At 35.1% G+C, this 18,876-nt stretch overlaps 1 protein-coding gene across 1 annotated transcript in view; it reads right to left on the bottom strand.

Moving 5' to 3' along the window:
* LOC145265681 (S-crystallin SL20-1-like) overlaps nt 1-18,876 on the bottom strand; it is a 57,058-nt gene that overhangs the window by 13,513 nt on the left and 24,669 nt on the right. Inside the window, exon 3 of the mRNA XM_080121741.1 lies at nt 16,449-16,564. Within this exon, the coding sequence (XP_079977867.1) occupies nt 16,449-16,564 (116 nt within the window). The remainder of the gene's footprint in view (nt 1-16,448; nt 16,565-18,876) is intronic.

The following is an 18,876-nucleotide window of genomic DNA, read 5'->3' as shown; positions in this document are numbered from 1 at the left end:
TACAAACTTATATTTTGAATTTCAACAGATATATCTTTTTCCCAATAAGAATATAAACTTGCGTTCATAGTTTTAAAATTATATTAACGACTATATGACGTCACTAAAATTTCCTTCTCTTTAACAGCGCCAGCCCCCCCCTCCTTTTTGAAATTCCAGCATCGATTTTCCGTTTCTCTCAAATAGAACTGCGTCACACTGTACACGTGAAACATTTTCAAATATTTTGTACTGGTATATTTTTTGGTTTCTTAATCTCATTCATTCAGAGGAAGTCTCGAAATAAAGACGAAACGTTGATGAACACATAATACGGTTTGTTCCTTTCTCTCTCTCTCTCTCTCTCTCTCTCTATATATATATATATATATATATACAGATATATATATATGCATATATACATATATATACATACATATATATATATATATATATATATATATATATATATATATATATATAATAGATAATTAAAACTGCCATATCTTTGTCCTCAGCTGTAGGATATATAATGAGGCATGTATACAATGGTGCGACAAGTATTAGAAGTAGGCATTGCGACTGGATGCAAGTTGTTGATTATTCTGTCTGTTTATGTGATGGAAATGATAAAAAATATTGTAAACTGTAGCAATATCGCAATACCACCCCACAATTAAGATAAGTTATGGATTATATTACAGATAAGCGAGCCATCGAGAACAATTTTGTTTTATTTCTAGGACTTATACAGATTAGCGACTCACCGAATATTTTTGTTTATCGTCAGGACTAAACAGATTAGCGACCCATCGATTACTATATTTTATCTCCAAGACTTATACAAATTAGCGATCAACCGAATATTATTTTTTATCTCCAAGATTTATACAAATTAGCGACTCACTAAATATTATTTTTATCGCCATGACTTAAACAGATCCGCAACCCATCGATTACTATATTTCATCTCCAGGACTGTTTCAGATTAGCGATCAATCAAATATTATTTTTATCTCCAGGACTTATACAGATTAGTAAGCCGCTGAATACTATTTTTTATCTCCTGGACTTATACAGATAAGCGACTAACCCAATACTATATTATCTCCAGGAGTTAAAGACTAGCGATCAACCGAATACTAGTTTTTATGTCCAGGTACTTATACAGATAAGAGAATTACAAATATTATTTTTATCTCCAGGACTTATACAGATTAGCGACCAATCTAATACTACCTTTTATCCTTTAGTACTTATACAGTTTAACGAACTACTGACGACTAGTTTTTTTATCACCAGGACTTGTATAGATTAGCGACTAACCGAATACTATTTTTTATCTCAAGTACTTAATATATATTAGTGACAAATCGAATTCTATTTTTTTATCTCCAGGCTTTATACAGATTAGTCACCCATCGGAGACGCTTGTGAAATCAAATATGGCTTTCAATTTAAAAAAACTGGCAACTAAAAGGATGTTTAAAAATCTTGATGACTTGTTTGCGTGATCAAAAATGTAGTTCAATGCGCAGAAATCAAAAGCGTCTCCCTAGTGAAGGTAGTTCATAAAGGAACTAAAGTATTCGATTGGAGGTGAAAAATGGCAACTGTTAAACAAAAACTAATCAAAAGATTCGGAAGATAATATCAAATAATGTTATTAAATAGAAGCTAATATACAGATGCACGAAAAACTACTTAAGATGGATTTAAGGCGATTAATAAAAAAAATTGGAAAATGCAACTGTTACTGTCTATAGTTTGTGGTGTACCGTCTTAACCAACACAAGGCCGGTTAACTGATCTATGACGTCACGAGGTGAGGCTTATACACGGTGGATGATGATAATGTACGATATTGCAGTTTCATGATTTATTTTAATGGAAATCGTTCCAGACAATGCAAAATGCCTCTTGATGTAAGAAGCTAAGAAGAACGATCGCTGATTATTGCAATGACAGGCGATAACTACTGACCTTAGTCTTAAAAAGCCTAAGGCTGTAAATACTACGAAAACAGTGAGCAAAAAGATAGTTCCACAACTTTGCAGTTCTTGAAAATAAGCTACTGAATTGGAAGCTGTATTACAGTGAGGTATTAAAACAGCGGATGGATAGAAACCTAACGAATCAAACGAGCTGGAAAAAGAAAGCAGAAAGTAGGTCAGACGAACATGAGGTATTCATTCCATAATAGTATTTGTAGAAAAGCCTGATACGAACAATATCACGTCTGTGAGACAGAGCTTGCAAGAACAACGTGTGGGACCAATCAATTTACAGATACATTGCTGCAATTTATCAAAAATCTACAAATGTGCCACAGATTGAACAGCCGAAATATGACAATAATACACAATACATGGTTTGATAGTAGATTTGGTGAGATTGATAATAGCCTCGGGGATGAAAAAGTGTTTAGAACGATAGAGCGAACTGGTTTATGAGAAGCAGAAAAAGCAATGGATTTATTCCATTATAATTTGGATGAGAAAGCAAAACCAAGACGTTTTCGTATCAATTTCCCATCAAGAGCAAAGCAAAGCTTTTCATAAGAATTTCAGGAAGAAAAGCAGCCCGCGTGCGATTGAAGGACAATAGCTGGAGCTTAAAAAGATAAATCAAAAGCAAATTCTCACACCAAACTTATCATAAGATAAAAATCAACTTCAAGATCAACTACATATTTAAACTGATCCGGGAAAATGGACGAGAAGCAATGAGAGAATAGAGTGTGATGTCATCAGCACAAATGTTAACTGAACAACGATGCAGGTCTTACATCTGCATTTTTAAATTACATTTTCACCCCGAACAAGGCACGTTTCCACTTTGATGTAGGGGGCTACTATCAGGGGCATAAGCTACAGTGGTACTATGTAGGGAGTTGGGCAGCAAGATATCAGTTCACGTTACACTTGAACTTCTGCATGCCAGTACAGTTGGGGAAGCAGAGGCCCGGAAGGGAATTTCAAAGTCTAGCGGTTCTGGGGAAGAAACTACTTGAGTAGAAGGCCCTTTTACATCTAGGAATTTCTACTGTGAAGGGGTGAAATTTAGCTACTTGATTGTTTGTCGGAGGTATTTACGTCGAGGGGGGGGTACATGTGCTTGCAGTTCGTCAGAGAAAGCACCATTTAAGTACTTGTAGAACAAGGAGAGGGATGCAACTTTTCGTCGATGGGACAGGGGCTGAAGCTTAGATGACAGTTCAGGACCTATCAGATTGGCGACTTTCTTTTGAACCTTGTCTAGGAGTGAGAGACTAGTAGCAGATGCACCCGCCCAAATATGACAATACTTCATACATGGGAGAATGGTGGCCTTATAGAGGAACATGATACGTTCGGGCGTTAATAGCTTTCTAGCACGGTAGAGAGAACATACCGTCTTCGCAGCGGTCCTGCCAATTGAAACACAACATAAAAATGCTACAATGTTAGAACTTTACCGACATACGGCTATATCTTTTGCATAATATTGGACAAATATCAAGCTGGAAAAGTTAGGACGGTGATAACACTTGATGTGAAGATCAGGGGAAATTAATCTGAAGTTAGGTTGAAATAAAGAGTGGAATCCGAACACAATGTAAAGAACAGAATCGTCTAATTCGAACATAAATATACTATCGAATTAATACAAATAAACCGAGAAGAGTTTGAAGACTCTTTGTTTTGGAACCATTTTTATTGCATGTTCACCCCAAACAAGGCACTTTTGTGTAAAGGCTACTATCTGGGACATAATTCTCAGTGATACTATGTAGGAAGTTGAGCAGCAAGATATGTTTACATTACACTTGAACTTCTGCATGTCAGTACAGTCAAGGAAGCATGAGCCCGGGAAGGAATTCCAAAGTTTAGTTGTTCGAAGGGATACACCATAAGAATAGAAGGCTTTTCTTAGATCTAGGCATCTCTACTGTGAAGGGGTGGGATTTAGTTGCTTGTCGGGCGTTGTCCGGGGTATTTACATCGAAGATGTACAAGGGCTTGAATTTCTTATGAGCACCTACCATTGAAGTACTTTTAAAACAGGTAAACGAGGGCAACATCTCGTCGATGAGGCAAATATTGAAGACTAGCTAAAAGTACAGGATCTATTAGGTTGCCGACTCTCTTTTGAAATCTCTCTAACAGTGAGAAACTAGTACCGGATGAACCAGCACAAGTGGAAGTAATTTCTAGCATGGTAAAGAAAGCCCAACTTCTTTGCAGCAAGAGTGGCAATGCACTCAATATATCTGTTCCAATTTTTTTATGTTCCCTGTGGACGTTAAGCCGAGGACTTTGAGCGAAGTACTTTCAGGTAATTTATCAATATCTAAGGCTATTAATTGCTGAGATAATTTTTTCTATAATGATTAACCCAAAAGGAGCTTACACTTGGCAGCATTGAATGTTACCATCTATTTTTGTTTCTCTTCCACTACAAACATGAGATTGTCCTCTCGGGTTTCTGTCATAGTCTTGTATATGTTTTCATTCGCTTTCCCCTCGTGTATTTTATAAAGTGAGATGTCGTCAGCAAATATACCTAGCTAGGAAACAATTGTATCAGGGAGGTTATTTATCAATACCAGGGATAAATCGGGTCCAAGGATCAACCAATGAGGCTCACCCGTATTTATATTGTATTGTTTTGGCGTACAACAGTCGAGGACAACCTGGTTGGTTGGTTGTTTTTTGTTTTACGGCATATCAACCCTTTTCGGGTTATTTAATGCCGAATCCAAAGATTTTGAAGAAAAATTTTTTTTAATAGAATATATTTGTTGTTTTCACGTCGGTTTCTATTCAACCCATAGTTGGGACCCTAACAGGTACTACTACTCCGGGTCAGAGTGGACCTGGGAGCAATGGTAATTAAAGGGTGGCTCCACACTCCCCAAAGCCCACAATCTGCGGCCTCACCACTGGATATAGTTTAAGGTCATATCCAGAACCCTCATTGAGGGACTTTTACCCTCTGCAGGGGGGCAGTCGGCGTATTCTAATGCCCCACCGACAGGGCCCCGAGGACAACCTGGATTCTTCTGTTAATTAAAGAGGGTTTAATTAAAGTGTTCTTTTAGTAATAGCATTTTTATATAACTTATGTGAGTAGCGATTTGAAGCAAAGAAAAACGTTTGCAAACAGATTGTGAAAGAGGAGGGAGATTGTGAAAGAGAAAGGGGAGATGAAGCTCTGACAGAGTTGTGTAGAACAACAGTGTTTATAATGGGAGTCGATAGTGATAAGAGGAGTAGTTGAAAATAGATCTGTGCGTCGTAGCGAGGTTATTGTTCTTGGGAAAATGGACTGATGATGTATTTCTCTTACTAGAATATTTAACAAGCTGGAAGCAAAGCCAGAATGTGGAGCATATTTTGTCACATTGTCTAGTGTGTGGTATGGCCATGTAACCAAGTAATGAAGACCATGCAAAAATGTTAAGAAAAAAAGTAGACGAGATAAATGATGGCAAAAGATCAACAATTAAAAAAATAAGAGTATAACGTTGTCCAGGAACCAACAGGTTGTATGCTCAGTCGCAAAATAGATAAAGACTAGAAAAAAAAAGCACTTCAACTCGCTTTATCGTTGTAACAACCACATTCATTTCCTCATTATTACGGTTGTGACGTCACCCAGATTATCGTGAACGTTATTCACGCCTGGCATTATCGCTTTGTAAAGTCTTTATTTTAATTTTTTTGGTGACGTCATCGCGCGTGTATTTGCATACGAGAGTCCGTGCTTAAATTATAAGGGAAGACCACTTTCGTAAAAGAACAGACAGTGATGAATACAACGAATAAAAATTCCAACAAAGGAAGATGTGAATTGGGAACGAACATGGAAAATCGATGTTCATTTAGAACTGTATCTTCTTATATTTCTTACTAGCAGTTCAGCCCAGCTTTGCTCTGGCAAGATGTATTGTTAATAACTTCATATATAAGGTAATGACCTTGAAACACGCGTGTACGTAGATTACTGTTTTAAAAATAATAAATAAATAAAAAATGTTATATACGTCCAAAATTAAAAAGGGCGACTTTCTAAGTAAATAAAAAAAATGAGCTCCGAGAGGCGGAGCCAATATTAACCGTATGTATCGCTTGAAAAATAACAATATATATATATATATATATATATATATATATATATATATATATATATATATATACAGGATGTTCCAAAAGTCCTGAGCACATTTCAAGTTCTCATATCTGTTTAACTATGAATGGTAGTTAGATGAAAGTTGTGCCATTTTAAAGCAAAATTCATTAAGTTTTTTGTAAAACTATTGATTTTTTTATTTTCATTTCTTTTCAGATGCAGTAATGACGTTCACTCAACCAGAAAAGGCGTTTTGTGTGCTTGAATTTGCAAAAACCTGATTTATGGACACTTGTTCAACGTGCATTTTGCAAAATAATCTTATACTCTGTGATTTTTCTTTTTTTGTGGGGAGTTGTAAAGGACTGGTCTATGTACCTACCATATTAAGAGACGTGGATCAGCTGAAGGCCTAAATAACAGGAGCTGTTGCAACCATTGACAACGCAATGCTGGTCGCGTTTAGCAAAAATTGGACTATTGTTTTGATGTGTGTCATATGACCAATGGTGTTCACATTGAAAATCTTTGAACATTCCATGAAAACCCTGAGATTACAAGCTTTCTAAATATACCAGATGCGTTTTTATATCCTCAATAGTTCTCAAGATATTCAATGTCAAAATGTGTCCAAGACTTTTGGAACACCTTGTATATATATATATATATATATATATATATATATATATATATATATATATATATATACATATATATATATACATATATATATATATATATATATATATATATATTAAAAAGATTAACTCATGCCCAGGTAGCCTATATCGAAACTTTCAAGTGATCATACCCGAAATTGGGGGAGGAGTTTGGTAGAGTCTTCAAAGGTCAACTCTTTCAACTTTGATCCCTTAGCAGCCAAATTTTCGTCTAAAAACTGATTAAAAAGCTTGCTGCATTTCTGAATACCCTTTATGTAAAATTGCCAATGCTTAGACCCAAAATTTGCTGAGTCGTTTGCTAGAGATTGCAAAATTTAAAAAAAAATTAACTTTGACCCCTTGACAGCAAAATTTTCGGCCCAAAACAAAAGAACAATGTTGGCCGTATGTTTGAATACATTTTATGTAAAATTTCAAATATTTAGACTAAACATTTTTTTTAACTTCGACCCCAATTTTGACCCCTTAACATTTATTGTTTTGGACTAAAATCAAATTAAAAGCTTAATTTATGTCTAAGTAACCTACATCTATAATTCCAGGTGTTTAGACCTAAAATTGGCGGAGGAGTTTGGTAGGTTTTCAAAGGTCAAATTATTTAACTTTTACCCCTTGACAGACAAATTTCTGGCCGAAAAGCGATTAAAAAGATTTTCCCTTATCTCAATACCCCTATGTTAAATCTAAAGTTGACAAATCTCCAATTGATAGAGTATTTTAGTAGGGAAATGTACAAACACACACACATACACACAGACACAGGCACACAGACAATTTTACTTTTATAGAATATTGATTCAATTTTTTAGAAGTTGCAACTGTTGAACTTACCGGATTTGTTTTATATTCCTCATTGATTTGAAAAAGTGGTCAAAAAACAAAGATTAATAAATAAATGATACCAAGTACGATGGGGAAAGGAGTGGCTGGTTACTTTTAATGCATCTAAAACCAAGCTTCTCTCTTTACATCATCAACATTCTAATTCACATTTGTCATCAATTGAAATGAATGGCTCTCGTCTTCAGGAGGCCTCAAGTTTTGACAAGCTTCTGGGCTTGACCATTACTCCTGATCTTAAATGGAACACGTATATCAAATCTGTTGCCAAGGCCGCTGGAAAAATGGTGGGATCTTTCTATCGATCCAGTAGATATCTCACTGCTGATGCTATTCTCTACCTATATAAGAGCCAGGTACGTCCAAGGATGGAATACTGTTGCCACATCTGGGCAGGAGCTGCTAGAAAGGACTTGTCCTGCCTTGATAGAGTTCAAAATAGACTTCGTAGCCTCGTAGGAGATGTCCTTTTCTCCTCCTTGCAAGCTCTATCTCACAGAAGAGATGTTGCGAGTTTGTCTCTGATGTATCGTTATTTTCATGGAAAGTGTTCAACTGAGCTTCAATCTATGGTCCCCCCTCGCCAAACTTTCACAAGAAACACTCGTCTAGCTGTAAACACTATCAATAATTTCCCCCACTCTTTATCTGTGCCTAAACCTAAACGTAGATTCCATGAACAAAGCTTCTTTCTTAGAACTGCACGCCTGTGGAATTGTCTTCCGTTTTCCTGCTTTCCGGCTGACTACAATATGGTTGTGTTCAAGTCTAAAGTAAATAAGTTCTTGATGAGCCGTTCCATATAAGTTATTAAATTTACCAAATTTTCATTACTAATGATTACTATATTGACCAATTTCTACTGTACACTCTTTAACCCTTATCCTTGGGTGGCCTCTGGGCCTTGATAATGTGGTGATGCCTTTGTAAAAAAAAAAAAAAAAAAAAGGTCAGGATACGTTACTCTTCTACCAAGCTGGAGAAATTCTTAGGGTTTTTACTTACTTTTCAATGTTTATCGAGTGTTAAAATCAGATATGGTCTAATGTTAGACGAGCACAAAAAAAGAGATTGGAAGTCTCGATAATCAGTTAAAAATTAAAAATTAACGTTACCGTTACATTTATTGGGTTGGTTTCTACAATAATTTTGTTTTATTTTTTATTTATAATTCATTGTCGAGACTTCAAAGATACAAGAGATACCACGCGGCCACTTTTTCTTGTGTTTATCTAATGCTCGACACTACCTGTTTTCGAACCTAATGAGCGTTTGCTATTATATAAAAACACGAAAAGTTTATCTACCTAGGTAAAAGTGTAACATTTGGTAAAATTTATTTGTTATTATACAGGGTGTTTCAAAAGTCTTGGGAACATAAAGATTTTTAATAACTCAAAAACTATTAGGAGTTAAAAAATGAAATTGGTACCGTTGGAAAGGTTAAAGTTTCAAGTTTTGTGTGGAATCTTCAAACTTGCTCAATATGAGCACCATTCGTCACACGGCAGACATCTAGTCGATAGTCCATTTCCTGCCAAACGCGTTCCAGCATCTTGACGTCAATGGTTCCCACAACTGCCGTTATTCGAGCCTTTAGTTCGTCAATATCTATTGGAAGGGGCGGCACATAGACTTGTTGCTTGACAAAGCCCCAAAGGAAAAAGTCACACTCAGTACCCCATATGCGAGTGCTATGCTTGTTAACTTTGCCATTCAGATAGAAGGTCGCCTCATCGCTAAAAACAAGCCGGTCATCAAAGCCGTTATCTTCCAACTTCTCTTGCATTGCAATGCAAAAGTCACGGCGAAGTGGCTTATCAGTGTCCTTCAACTTTTGGACCAACTTGAGCTTGTAAGGTACCATTTGCAGTCGTTTCCTTAAGACACGCCAGACAGTTGCTGGAGCAAGCTGAAGTTCCCTGCTGGCTCTTCTCACTGATTTACGGGGGCTCTGCTGAAAGGCTTCCGGACTTGCTCAACTGCATCTTCTGAAGTTGAAGGGCGACCTGTTCGCTTACTTGGGCACAAACACCCATCTTTCACAAATTTAGCATGCCATCTGACAATGGGTTTCCTTTCAGGGACTTCTTTTTTAAATTTCCTGCGAAATGCACGCTGAACACATGTCCACGATTCAGTCTTTGCAAATTGGAGGACGCAAAACGCCTTGTCTTGTTTAGAGAACGCCATTACTGCACATGGACAGATAAGACGAAAATCATTAGTATGACCAAAAACTTGATTAAGCAAGCTTTAAAATGACACCAGTTTCATTTTTCTACCTGGAATAGTTCATGAGATATACGCATTTGTAATGTTCCCAAGACTTTTGAAACACCCTGTATTCTTTTTTTATATATACTTTTTCGAATGGATTTTAAAATATACCCAACTTACCGAATGTGGGTCTCGGGGAGGAAGTAAAAACAAATCTCTCCTAATTAAAGACGATGCTAGATCATTTTTCTCTCATCCGTATCCGGGTGCCCGAATTAGGTGCGTTATATAAACACTATAATCCCATGAAATCTCACGGAATGAGTAGTTGAGTGTATAAAGTATGCTGCATTTGGTCTCTGTCATGTAGTCTTTTTCGGTTTTAAGACAGAAGACACTTGTATTTAATTAGCCTATGTTACCAGTCTGTTACATTTACAAGACAAGATTGTTTGTAAGTGTAACGTGCGTAGTGTCGCAGGAACAACAAAACAAAGGAAAAAAAAGTAATTGCATCCCGGTCGGCGTTCTTTCTTGTTTTAACACAAGTCGTTTATAACTGTTTTTCTTTCTCCCCGTCTTGACACAAGCTTAAAAGTCTCTCGGTTCTGCTCCAATATACACCAGCCCTAGACAGCCATTTCTTAGACGCCCATCTTTTTTGATTTCACTCTGTCTTCTCCCAACCACGTGGTGTCCTTTTTTCTTTTTCTTGTCGCGCCAGCACGCGCACATTTCCTAATTTGCATATGTGTTGTATAAGAGAGGAGGATATATTGTTCTCCAAACGGACCCAAATAAGCGTAAATGTATAGTCTCGTATCAAATCGCCGTATAGACATATGTTGTACAGCGGGGTATCACAAGTGTTTATGTTTTTCAGAGGGCATCACAAATGTTCATGTTATATCACAGGTGCATATATTAGGAGAAGATTATGCTTCATGCATTTTATTTCTCCGGAGTTCTTCCCTCTTCACTACTGGACTATGTGATGAGATACGAAACAGTCATCAACGATTAAGACGCCTGAATTTTCTTCTGGTATGAACAAGACAACGACTTTATATATATATATATATATATATATATATATATATAAAAATTCGTATTCATGTCCGTTTGTTTGTTTGTACACAAGTGGATTAATATATACAAAAATCCATTACTTTATCATATTATTCATTCCTGTATATACTATGATTATTGCAAAATATAAGATTAAAGAGGTGACGTCATTTGCATATTAGATTAAGGAAAATCGACTTCATTAAATAGCGGTGTATTAGTTATTGTTTATAGCGAGAGAATTATTTTAAGTGTTCTATTTAAGTTTTTTATTTAAATTTGATTTATATTGATAACATATTTAATTTAATTTATTTTTACCGATATCAATATTTTATGAATCGGTCTGAGTTATTTCCCTTGGGCACGAACGTTGTTCTTTTTGTTTTTGTTTTTGTTTTCTTTTCCGGCGGATATTAAAACTAAAAACTTTCAAGCATTATTTATAGAATTAGTTTAAATAAAACAACTTCCGTGGTCTCGAAATTAACGTTGTCGTTAAGTGAATTTTAATTTTCAAATGAAGAAATAATTTAATTCAACTACGATTCTGTATTTAAAAAACAAACAAAAAAACTTTTATTTACGTTTTTTTACCAGTTTTATTTCTTTACATTTTTTTGACATCGTAACTAATTGTTTTTTCTTTTAATAACACAATAAGTCATAAGTCATGATTTTTATAACATAAACATTCGGTTAACAGAAATTCTACTTTAGTATATTTGAAACTGAATTATTTACAGTTTGTATTCATTGCAACAAACCGTAAAGACACTCTTTCTAGACTGTGGTAGTATAAAAGAAACTCGCTTAAATATATATAGTCATAAAAAGGTGAACAATATCCGGAAAATAGCTTATCTTCGTATCCCTTCTGCCGAAATATCTGGCAGAGAGTTTATCATGTGCTTCTTTATTCCGGGGGGATACATTTTCGTGTTTTTATTCGTTCTTTTATTCTTGCAATTCTTGTTGGGTAACGATAGAGTTTACATATAATAATGAAAAACTGCTTAACATTCTTAGTATAGTAGGTGTGTCGACCTTGGCAACGCTGGGTATCCATGCTAGTATTTTATAAATATGAACATATTTTTGATGTTTCAGCGGTCTTCCATTGGAGTCTGCTTACGTCTCTACATTGCTTTTTTTTTCTATCCCCGCTCTCTGGATTTGGAGCGCGTCTGTTCACTTGGGTAAACCAAACTTAAACTCATTCGAATCTTCTTGACCTCTTCACCTGTCAGTTCCGTTACGTCATCATCAAAAGCACTCGTCTCACTAACGTGGGACCTTTCACGTACATAACTTCTGAAGGTTTTACTTTTTTGTTTATATTTAACTTAGCTAATTTTTGTAAGCATCTTCAGTTAGAACCTATTTTTACATTCCAGATCACTTCTATTCTCTAAACAATAAATAACTTTCAATATAAACTACTTTTACAATATCTCTGGATAGATAGATGAATAGATGGACAGATAGATGGATGGATATTACCTAATTTAACCATGCTATTATCTAACATATGTGCTTTTTTCGGCTACTGCTGCTAAGAACCAGCTAACTTACAGCTCTTGCCGATATTTTCCCACGCGCTCATACGGCTCTGTTTAATAAGTAGGGACAACATTTCGTTGCCAGCCTTAAACGTCTTTTCTTCCCCACTTTTTAATCGTCGGTAAGATAAGTCCCACAAAACACCGAAAAAACCAGAGTAAAGATCGGAGGAAAATAGTTGTAATGGATCTAACAATATGCTGGGAAGATATGTTACAAAGGAGAGGGAGTTGCTTGTGGCAGATTTGACGGTCGGCGGTTTCTGGGTTTTCGAAGATGATCTCTAAGGAAAGTCGGTCACGTGCCCTGGGAATGGCGCCAATGAAGTCAAAATGTGAGACGGAGAATCCCCGGAGATTACGTCATCGGGACTGACCGACATTTCAAGACAATACGTGGTGGAATGTGTTGATGTCATCTGCGCCAATGAAATTAAGGAATCGGACAACTACGATAGAAGAAGATAGCGGCGACCACTGGCAGGACAAACGACACATTATTAGTCTGTCATTTTTGTACTCGTACCCCACCTCGCGATCTCTACATGCTGTCAAGTGTTGTCACAAGAAACTAAATATTATCAAATCATTTTATTCCTTTTCTTATTTTTTAAACGTGCATAAGACTTTGTTTGCTGTTTACGCAGAATTTGTACGGATTTCACACAAACCCCGATTAGCGATCCGGATAGTTTAACATAGCGCGGACACATGTATGCTAATGCATGCGAAATGACGTCACCGATACAGAAAAATATAAATAGAGAAAGAACGGTCACGTTAGAGACGTGGACAACGTTCAAGATTACGTGAGAGTCTTAGATTACGTTCGAGAGAACTCTCGAGAAGACGATCAACTCGTTGACGTCACGAACATAATAAAGAGGAAATAAATGTCGTTTTTTTTCAAAGAAAAAAGTGAGTTGTTTTCTATTATTTGTCTTCTTTGCGAGTGAAGCTACAACGTGTCGGTTCCCGGACAATGTTACAATTGGAATAAAATGGTTACATTGAAAAACGTTTTCTGTACTTCGTTAAACATCAATTCTTTTAGATGCGAAGAGCAATATGGCAGGGAAATGACAACAGTGGAAATAATCCCATATTAGTTGTGGTTCAAAAAGGATAACCTAGCGGAAATGAAAGAAGAAAGTCGATGTGTGTCATAGAAACTATGAAAAGAACTAAAACGTTAGCAAAAAAGTAATCGAAACAGAATGCGTGAAAAATGACAAAAAGAAACACAGTAATAAACAATAAAAAAATATAGAGTATTGCCAGTTTGTTTTCTGGATCAACGTACATCTTTTTTTACATGGGGTCACCACTTATCAAGGCCCAGGAGCCACTCAGGGATAAGGGTTATTGTGTGTACAGTAATCACTGGGATAGTATCGTAGTTATAGTTAGTATTGGGGATTTGATAAGGTGACATTACTTAAGGGGGCGGTTCATCAGGAATTTGTTTGTGTTGGACTTGAAGACATCCAAGTTGAATTCGGAGGGGGGACAGGCAAGCGGCAGAGAGTTCCACATCCGTGCACTTCTAAGAAAGAAGCTTTGTTCATGGAATCTACGTTTTGATGTAGGCACGAATAAAGAGTGGGGAAAATTATTATTCGTAAAAATGAAAGTTTTCATTTATTGAAATACGGGATTCATTCAATAAGTTTCCAGAAAATTTTTGTACAGGCATTTAAAATTGTAGTAGACTGATGAAAACTCAGTATGTTATTGCTAGGCATCTTATGAGATGACTGGCCAATTTGTTATGATTTCAGGTTCACTTGGACAGCATATGTTTACTAAAGCCCGATTCTCACAGCTGGTGAATTTTAAAACTGCAATCTGGACTTCAGGACACTTTAGAAGAAGGATATGCAGTTGAATTGTGTTTCAAACTTGGGAAAATGCCACAGAAACGTATGGCACACTGCAGACTGCTTTTAGACTATCTTTCATGAATCGAGCATCAATTTTTGACTGAAATAAGAAATTCAAGGAAAGCAGGAAGTCTTTAAAGGGTGGTGAGAGGGTTGGGAGGTGTAATAAAGTCAGAAAATTGATTGGCCAAATACAGAATTTCATGGATAATAACTGTCAAGTGTCTCCTCAATGCATTCGTTCAGTCTCAAAAGACAAAGGATACCTCTTGTAGGGGTAGCTGCGCGTATAATTATGTCGCAAGGGTTGCGGTATATCCAACCACACCTCTTCTGAATCAGCACTGCTTGAGGCCAGTGGCAAGGAGAAGTCCAGGACAACTGAAAACAATGCTGAGATAAACGAAAAGTACATACAATACCTGGCAGTCCCAAATGGTCACGCGCCTGGTACTGGCCAGGCTCATTGTTGCTTTACTTCGGTGTGTACAACGTGATTATGCCGTATATATTATGTCGTGTGTCTATAGAAACAATGAGTGCACAGTTTTATACCATCGTACGAGCCTTACAATGAGGAAATAAATGCAGTTACAAAGAGAAATCGAGTTGCAGTTCTTTTTTTATTATTTGTCTACTGATCTGGTACTGCGGCTACAAAGAGTTGGTTCGCGGACAACGGTACACTTGCAGTTACTTGTTTCACAAAGACTGTAGTCTATAATGCACTGTATAGAATCCACTGTTGGTTTCATATTACTATTTTTATATAAAATGCCTTAAATCAAAATTTTTAATGCAAAATCAAGTATCATGGTTTAATCGTGCTTAAAACAGAAACAATATTTATCCCTCGCCTCTGTCATATCAAAGAAACAAATGTTAATTTTATATACTGGGCCTTTCTGCTTGTGTGGTGATAATGGTTTGTAATCATGGTTTTAAATGACAAGTAAAGTATCATTGTTTAATTGTGTTTTAAGCAAACAAATTCATCTCGAACACGCCCTTTTCATAAACAAGAAGCCACTGATAATTTTATATTCCCGGTCATTTTGCTTGTATGATAGGAAAACTCCTCCAATGCACTTGTTAGACTGCACAAGGTGTTAACTTTAGTTAAAATCGCCTGTTCTTTTTTTTCGATTATCGATTATCGAGACTTGTTGAATACATTCTCATACAAAACCTATTTAATCACACTGCCAGATACATGAAGTACATTTGTGTAAAATTTAATAAAACTCGGCCCAGCCGTTTCGGAGTCAATAGGGAATGAATTCATATACATATAGACAGAAAAAGTTCCTTTTATATAATAATAGATAGATAGATAGATAGATAGATAAAATAAGATAGCATAGATTGATGAAACCGATAGAACGATTGAGAGAACACTGTTTAGTATATAAAGTACATTAGATAGATATAGAATAGAATAGATAGATAGATAATAGAATAGAATAAAACAGAATAGATAGATAGATAAATAGATAGACAGACAGACAGATAGATAGAAGAGAATAGCATAGATTGATAGAATCGATAGATAGATCGAGAGAACACTCTCAGATACATAAAGTACATTAGATAGATATATATTATAATAAAATAGAATAGATAGATAGATAGATAGATAGATAGATAGATAGATAGATAGATAGATAGAATAGCATACATTGATGGAATCGATAGATAGATCGAGAGAAAACTGTCAGGTACGTAAAGTACATTAGATAGATATAGAATAGAATAGAATAGAATAGGTAGGTAGATAGATAGATAGATAGATAGATAGATAGATAGATAGATATTACCTCCTCTAGATAGTAACTGAGCTTAAGTTTACTTAACTTTCCTGGTGAGGCGAAAACTATGACATAACCAAACAATAATATGATTACAGTTAATACCAATGACCTAGACTTGGACTCAACTAGTTCCACACCTGATTAAGCATTTAAATGCGCGAACCTGTTACTAAGCAATTGGGAAACTGCAGGTGTAATTTGCTTAATGTAAGAGAAAAGGTTGCTCGTAATTAAAAGCTGCAAATGACACTTAATTAGCGGTGATTTCCGTGCGGTTTCGTCACTCACAATGAAGCGTCCGTTCATCCAATGGTGATACCTCAGGTAATCGTGCATGATTTCATAGAAACAGTCACAAATATAATCAATGGTGAACATGTCTATGGTACTCCGGCCGTAGAAACCTGTTAATGAAATAGAAAAAAAAGACAAAAAAATGCATTTCGAAGAAAAAAGTTAAACGCATTTTATGGATTCAACCATTTTTTAAAAAAAACTTTTCAATTATTGGCATAATTATCTTGCTTTGCCTGCTAGCTATCTGGAACTAAAATTTAAAATGATAAACATTTTATTTTGGGTTTCTTATAAATGTGAGATCAAAAGCTTTCCCATCCAATGTATGAATCGTAGTCGTCTCTGTGGTTTTGTGTGTGTGTTTGAATGTCCACTGAAAACTTTTGCTATCAGCATCAAAGCGGCACAAACGTGGTACCTTTAGAAAGAGCTATTTCTCGGACATAATATCGAAAAATTAGAAATAAATCATCAATTATTTCGTGAAGAAATGTTTTATTTTTAATAGGGTCAGGCGAAACTTTTGGTTTCGACGCAGTTTGAAAATTGCGCATGCGCGAATGGCAGATGCATTGTTTTATTTTAAAAAGCTAAATCTGCAGCGTTATAATATCTGTGTCGTTGTGGTCGGCTCGATAATATGTTCGCTTAAATTATACAAGTTCGAACGCGGTATTTCTTTTCTTTTTTTTTGTTATTTTTTTGCTTACAAAACTTTGATTTCGGTTTCGCTTCTTGCTGATGCCACCTGTCCCAACTTTTTATAACCGTATTTTTTGACCGAGCAACGCCAGGTACCCTCCACTAGTTTATTATATAAAGGAAAGATTGATGTTACTGTGAATATATGCATGCATGGGTGTTTGTATATCTTGCTACACATTTTTAAATCAAAAAAAGATAAGAATGATTTTGGTACTGGCTTAAAACACAGATAGTTGGACGCTTAGAAATGAATATCCATTTTTCTACCAAACGATCGTAGAAACTAATGGAGGAGGGCACGTAACATCGTCTATCATGAAAACGATTTAAGCATATGCGCATGCGTGAGCGGCTTCATCTCATGTGTACGTTAACTGTATGAATTTGACTGTTGCGCTAGCCCAATAGGTAAAGACATTCACTGAGACATATTTCTACAAGTTAGAAAAGCATTTCATCCAAGGCATGAAAATTGTTAAACAAATGTTTTTACTATAGGCTTTAAAAATAAAGGTACAAGATTCAATTTGAAATCTATTTATCTTCAAAGTACACTTTTATAAATATTACAAAGTAAGGTATAAAAATTTAATTTAAATTGAATAAAAAAATTGCCTTGGATTTATTTTATGTAATGTACATTCTGTTGCAATTTAAAAAAAAATCATTGACAATTTTATATCTATATCATTAATTGCTAGATGAAAGATAATGTTTTTAAATTGCAACAAAATGTACATTACATAAAATGAATCCAAGGTAATTTTTTGTTTAATTTAAATTACATTTTTATACCTTACTTTGTAAAATTTATAAAAGTGAATTTTTAAGATAAATAAATTTCAAATTGAATTTGTACCATTATTTTTAAAGCCTATAGTAAAAACATTTTGTTCAACAATGTTCATGCCTTGGATGAAATGCTTTACTAGCTTGTATCTTAGCTTTTTAAGATTATACTTTAAAACTCTCCTTCTGTCTATTTCAGTTTGTATTTCTCCTCACACCACAACTCATTTTTGCAAACCCCTCTTTGTATTATTACTGGTCTGAATATTCTCTCTGTTTCAGTTCGTATTTCTCGTAAGTCATTTGTTGCAACCACCCTCTTTGAAATACAGGTCTGAATAATAAGAAAATCTAATTGTTTTAAACAAAAACTTAAAAATAACTTTGTTAGATTAAATTTTTAAAAACTTCTTTCAGAATAGAAAATATTTAAAACTTAATAAGGAATATATTTCATATAGGTTTCATTAAGAAATATTCAGCACATAACGAGAAAAATAGAGATAAAAAGTTCAAAAGGACTGTATAACTGGTTACGGTCAATAGTAGTCCTCACCAGCGAAAGTTTTTGTTATTATTATTATTATTATTATTATTATTATTATTATTATTATTATTATTATTATTTAAAATATTTTGTGTCCTGCTCTTTCGCGCGAGGTCTAATTTCATTTCCCTTCGCACTTACCTTAGGTTTGGCGTTTCGTTTTTATAATTTTAAACATATTTTTGAAAGAGTTTATTTCGATGAACTTAAACATTGTTAAGAGATTTTTAAAATATTTTTTTTGTTTTGCAATTTGTATTATTTACTTAGCTCTAAACAAATAATTAGAGGGAATTTTTGTCGTCCGTTGATTTAACTGGGGATTGATGTAAAGATCAGAGTACTCGGGAAAGCATGAATATTAATTGCATATATCAC

This window comes from Euprymna scolopes, chromosome 40, assembly GCF_053919585.1.
Source record: "Euprymna scolopes isolate OS-2025 chromosome 40, ASM5391958v1, whole genome shotgun sequence".
Taxonomy (NCBI): Eukaryota; Metazoa; Mollusca; class Cephalopoda; order Sepiida; family Sepiolidae; genus Euprymna; species Euprymna scolopes.
This window is presented reverse-complemented; position numbering and strand designations above follow the sequence as displayed.